This window comes from Chiloscyllium punctatum, chromosome 15 (genome assembly GCF_047496795.1).
Source record: "Chiloscyllium punctatum isolate Juve2018m chromosome 15, sChiPun1.3, whole genome shotgun sequence".
NCBI lineage: Eukaryota > Metazoa > Chordata > Chondrichthyes > Orectolobiformes > Hemiscylliidae > Chiloscyllium > Chiloscyllium punctatum.
Genome location: NC_092753.1, coordinates 81795047 through 81801046, shown reverse-complemented (window position 1 = coordinate 81801046; position 6000 = coordinate 81795047). Strand labels below are relative to the sequence as shown.

The 6000-nt window shown below is 40.4% G+C and overlaps 1 protein-coding gene across 3 annotated transcripts in view; it reads right to left on the bottom strand.

Moving 5' to 3' along the window:
* Positions 1-1901: 1901 nt before the first annotated feature.
* Positions 1902-6000, bottom strand: part of LOC140486454 (lebercilin-like protein) — a 91100-nt gene continuing 87001 nt past the window's right edge. For all 3 annotated transcript variants that reach the window (XM_072585639.1, XM_072585642.1, XM_072585640.1), the window contains one exon: positions 1902-3512. In XM_072585639.1, coding sequence (XP_072441740.1) covers positions 2707-3512 — 806 coding nt within the window. In that variant the 3' untranslated portion in view covers positions 1902-2706. The remainder of the gene's footprint in view (positions 3513-6000) is intronic.

The window sequence follows — 6000 nt, the reverse complement described above, 5'->3', positions numbered from 1 at the left end:
ATAAGCTAGAGGAGGGTGGGGTGGGGAGAAAGTAGCATAGAGTACAATAGGTGAGTGGACGAGGGGATGAAGGTGATAGGTCAAGGAGGAGAGGGTGGAGTGGATAGGTGGAAAAGAAGATAGGCAGGTAGGACAAGTCTGGACAAGTCATGGAGACAGTTACTGAACTGGAAGTTTAGAACTAGGGTGAGGTGGGGGAAGGGGAAATGAGGAAACTGTTGAAGCCCACATTGATGCCTTGGGGTTGAAGTGTTCCGAGGCGGAACATGAGGCGTTCTTCTTCCAGGCGTCTGGTGGTGAGGGAACGGCGGTGAAGGAGGCCCAAGACCTCCATGTCCTCGGCAGAGTGGGAGGGGGAGTTGAAATGTTGGGCCATGGGGCGGTGTGGTTGATTGGTGCGGGTGTCCCGGAGATATTCCCTAAAGCGCTCTGCTAGGAAGCGCCCAGTCTCCCCAATGTAGAGGAGACCGCATCGGGAGCAATGGATACAATAAATGATATTAGTGGATGTGCAAGTAAAACTTTGGATGTGGAAGGCTCCTTTTGGTCCTTGGATAGAGGTGAGGGAGGAGGTGTGGGCGCAAGTTTTACAGTTCCTGTGGTGGCAGGGGAAAGTGCCAGGATTGGAGGGTGGATTGTTTGGGGGCGTGGACCTGACCAGGTAGTGGCGGAGGGAACGGTCTTTGTGGAAGGCAGAAAGGGGTGGGGAGGGAAATACATCCCTGGTAGTGGGGTCTGTTTGGAGGTGGCGGAAATGTCGGCAAATGATTTGGTTTATGTGAAGGTTTGTAGGGTGGAAGGTGAGCACCAGGGGCGTTCCATCCTTGTTACGGTTGGAGGAGTGGGGTCTGAGGGCGGAGGTGTGGGATGTAGACGAGATGCGTTGGAGGGCATCTTTAACCATGTGGGAAGGGAAATTGCGGTCTCTAAAGAAGGAGGCCATCTGGTGTGTTCTATGGTGGAACTGGTCCTCCTGGGAGCAGATACGGCGGAGGCGGAGGAATTGGGAATATGGGATGGCATCTTTGCAAGAGGTAGGGTGGGAAGAGGTGTAATCCAGGTAGCTGTGGGAGTCGGTGGGTTTGTAAAAAATGTCAGTGTCAAGTCGGTCGTCATTAATGGAGATGGAGAGGTCCAGGAAGGGGAGGGAGGTGTCAGAGATGGTCCAGGTAAATTTAAGGTCAGGGTGGAATGTGTTGGTGAAGTTGATGAATTGCTCAACCTCCTCGCGGGAGCACGAGGTGGCGCCAATGCAGTCATCAGTGTAGCGGAGGAAGAGGTGGGGAGTGGTGCCGGTGTAATTACGGAAGATCAACTGCTCTATGTAGCCAACAAAGAGACAGGCATAGCTGGGGCCCATACGTGTGCCCATGGCTACACCTTTGGTCTGGAGGAAGTGGGAGGATTCAAAGGATTTTTGAGTTATCTATTCGTACAGAAAAATGTTAAATGTGTGCAAACAAGTGGTAAAAGGCGAACAGAAACTTACTAAACCAGAATAACATTTTCCAGGAAGATGAAACACTTTAATCTAAATACTCCTTTCCACTCTTTTAAACTGAACATAAAGTTTCCTCTACTAAACTTAAAGGAAAGGTACCTCGATATTGCCTCCCTCTCCCAGGTCAGGGACAGCATGGAGTTAGATACAGAGTAAAGCTCCCTCTATTTATTTTTAAACAACCCCTGATGTGGCAGTGCAACAATATTCAAATTAACAACTAACAGAGAATTATATAAGTAAATGGAAGCTTAATAAATTAAAATGACATCATGTGGGTCAGCCCATTTCTATCCTGAGTCTGAGGGCCTGTTCAGTTACCAGTGATAACTGATTTGGAAGCAGATGAATCAGTCATGAGTCTTACAAGAAGAGCATATATTAATATGATGTAGTTTATTCTGTGCTAGCAATATTTACAAGTTATGTTGGCTAGTTAGTCTTTGTCATAATATCTATCAGAAGCCAGAGATGATGGTCTGACTCTATTGTGTTCTGGATTTGGACTCACCAGATCTCCACCTTGAAATGTGTGATGTCATCAGATTAGGTGCAGTCTAATGCAGTCTCCAACAGAGCTCTCATTACTGTGTGAAATATACTGCACAGTTAATGTAAAAACAGAGGATCATGTTTTCTCATCGATACAAATTGGAAGTAGTTAGGCAAGTAGCATTTCTTAGAATGATATAAGATATTTAATCAGACACTGCTTGGCTTCAGTTTGCAAAGCAAACTTTTAAGCATGGCACATGAAAACCACTTAAATTTCACTTTTAAACAGTTAAATAATGGCAACAAACTGACCTCTGTATAAGATCCTTTGTTGATCTTGATCATCGTTAACTGGATTAGTATGGGCAATGAAACATGCAGAACTAATAATATAACTTGGGCTTGCCATTTACACAAGGTACACATCTCAAAGCACACCTGCATTATATCAGCAACACTATCACAAATGGATTTTTAAGTTGTCTATTCATATAGAAAAATGTTAAATGTGTGCAAACAAGTTGTAAAATATTCCAACAATTGTTTATTACTTTAGGCATCAGGATCAACATCTTTCCCTTTTGCATTCTCATCAGAAAAATATTCAGAATGGCAATTCTTTCCATTTATCTCAATTTCTGAAGAGAAGTGTGCTACAACAACAACAACCTTAATTTAATAAAACTTAACAGAATTCTATATTCTTATTTTTATTTTTGTAATGATTGTAAAACCAATTTTTCACTTTCATCCGTGGATGATTCTAAAGCTCTCACAGGCAACAAGTCAGGATCCAGAACATTTAACCTATTTTTGTTAGTAACCTGAATTCGACTTGTCTGTTTATTTCTCTGCAGCTGTTTTAACTTGTCTGTGGCTTTAGCTTCATCGTCTTTGGAGGGTTTATTTTCTAATGTACCACCTGATCTAAATAATTTTTCAATGAGGCTGTTTTTCGTATCATTTTTTGATGTTGACCGAAGACAATTTTCAGACTTTTCATTTGAGCCATCCCCAACTTGGTGCATCAGTTCATTTGATTGATTGCACAGCTTCGCAAATGATGGCTCATAACCACTGAATGAAGAATTTAAATCTGGAAACTCCTTACTTCCTTGCCTGTCTTGTCTTTTCTTGGTGCTGATATGGGTTCCATAAGATATTTTGCAAACAGGAAGTCCTTGGTGGAGATTTTCAATTTGTTCTGTGAATCTGTAGCGCCTTCTGAGTCGAGAAGGAATTTTATTGGAGTTCTCATTCATTGTAAATGTTTCAGCCATGTCCTTGATATTGTCTGGTTGTAATTCATTTGCATCTTTGTTTTCCTCTGTTGTTTCTAGCTGCTGTATTTCATTGGTGTCTTGCTCTTCTCCTTCCGTCTCTTTCCTTTCTGACACCTCTCTCAAAACTTGAGCAGCTCTTTCCTTCTCTTGTTTTTCTCTCTTTTCTCTTTCAAGGTTTTCTAAGATATCGTTTTCCGCAATCTCCTTCCATCTCCTCTCTGCTTGTTCATATTCTAAAAGGAAACATATTCATGAGGATTTTATAAATGGAAGTGAATGAACTGATCTTAGTATAAGTTGACAACCAAAATAAAATAGCCTTTTATTATGTGGAGTTATTTTAGACCCAATGATTATTTTTTAATATTTGAAAGGACAAAGGATCATGTTTCAACCCCCTGAGTTGCTGCTTTTCATTTTGTTCATATCTGACCTGTAGTTTCACATCATATACATGTGTTTGCTCTATAATCCTTATTACTCTTACAAAAATCCACCAATCTCAGTACTGAAAATTTCAGTTGACCTAAGTTCCTCAACCTTTTGGAGAGGGTGTGTATCTGTGCTGTATACTGTTATAGGTGCAGACAGGTGGGTGGTGTAGAGGCAATGAAGAGAGTCTACATATATGCTACATTTTCTTTCACAAAATGTACTTTCTTTTCATACTGAAAATATTAATCATATTTCCCCCTTTACTGGATCCCCTTGACGGCAGAAACAGAATTTCTACACTACTTGCTCGAATCCTTCTATCATTTAAAAAATCAAAATTACATTACACTTAAAGGGTGTACAAATCAGCTTTATGCAACCTATCGTCATGACAGACTTTGGGTGAATTTCCTCAGAGGAACATACGTCTTCTGCATAGGACTTGAGTGTCCTTTGTAATTATGCCAAACAAACTACTGTGAATTGTAGGGTTATAATTTTTAAAAATTTAATATTCTTTGAAGCATTTATGTTTTGAAGGTTTACAATGAGATTCATTTCAAGTTTTATTTGGATAGCAGAGGTGGTTTCCTTAAAAGGGTCACTGGACACTGATTTCATTTCTAAAAGATTACCTAAATACCTCCGGAATGGTGGTAACTGCAGTTTTGCTGAGGTTGTTTCAACAGTGCCTTGGACAGTTTCTTTTTTTCAAAATTTAGAATCAGTTGACAAAAACCTGCTTCAGAACAAGCTGTGTAACTCCTGTCGCCTAATGTCTGAAACACCTTTATGGTGAATTCAGCGTGAAACCTAATTGTTTTTCTGCTTGGGAGTAACTGAAAGAGTTTCCCAACATTGTATTTCCTCAGCAAGCTATGTCTGCCAAAATACCTGAGACAAATGTACATAATTAATGAGTTGATACATGTGCTAGAACATCAGAACAACAGTTTGTTCTGGAGTCATGTCTTTAAGCTTTTTGCCTTCAAGAATAACCCTAATAATGATAGTGTTTTTTTTTCAAAAGAAGTGACGAAGAAGATGCAGGTGTAAAATGTAGGCTGAGGAAAGAGAAGTAATCAACCACATTGACAAAAGGATAGAGGCCTTAACAAAAGTGATTCTGTAAGCATTGTGTAGCTGATGCAGAAGTTAAGTTAGATATACATGAGGGAAAACTGAAAAAGCTTTATGGAAATACGTAAAGACTAGAAAAGGAAGGCAAGGTAGTTTTAAGAAAGTATTGCTGCCATTGTGAGTAGGCTTTGTGAAGTGAAAAAAAAAGCAAAATTAGAGAAATTTTGAAAAAAATAATCTAGCAGAAAAAGAAACTTTACATTTAAAAGAACCAGGACTTAGTAATTTAACTCTGAGAAGTTAATAACTTTATCTAAAAAATTGGGCAAAATATAGAGTCATAGAAATGTACAGCATGGAAACAGACCCTTCGGTCCAACCCGTCCAGGCCGACCAGATATCCTAACCCAATCTAGTCCCACCTGCCAGCACCCGGCCCATATCTCTCCAAACTCTTCCTATTCATATACCCATACAATTGCAACATTTAAAAGGCATTTGGAACAGCCTCCACCACTTTCTCTGGTAGCTCATTCCATATACGTACCACCCTCTGCATGAAAAGGTTGCCCCTTAGCTCCCTTTTATATCTTTTCCCTCTCACCCTAAACCTATGCCCTCTAGCTCTGGACTCTCCCACCCCAGGGGACAGACTTTGTCTACTTATCCTATCCATGCCCCTCATAATTTTGTAAACCTCTATAAGGTCACCCCTCAGCCTCCAACGCTCCAGACAAAACAGCCCTAGCCTATTCAACCTCTCCCTACAGCTCAAATCCTCCAATCCTGGCAACATCCTTGTAATTCTTTTCGGAACCCTTTCGACAGGAAGGAGACCAGAATTGCACGCAATATTCCAAGGAAGTGTGTTGTAATTAAGCTATTAGAGGTGGGACAGCATGTACATCACAATAAGTGGGAAAACTCTGTCTAAACTGCACAAAGTGGAAAACCCTAAAATAGGCAAGAAACTATGAGCTTAAGAACAAAGTTTTCATGTCTGAATAGAGAGTTTAAAACTTTAAAGCAGCTTGAAGACAATTTAATTCAAAACAGAATTGAGTTTATACAAGAAGACAAGCACAAAGAACAGCAGATTACAAGGAGAATGGATCAGTTACAGGTTTCAAACAGATTTGCCGTTATAAGAATGGATACCTAGATTAAGCAATAGAAGGTGAAATTATATTTCTAAACAGTTTCAAG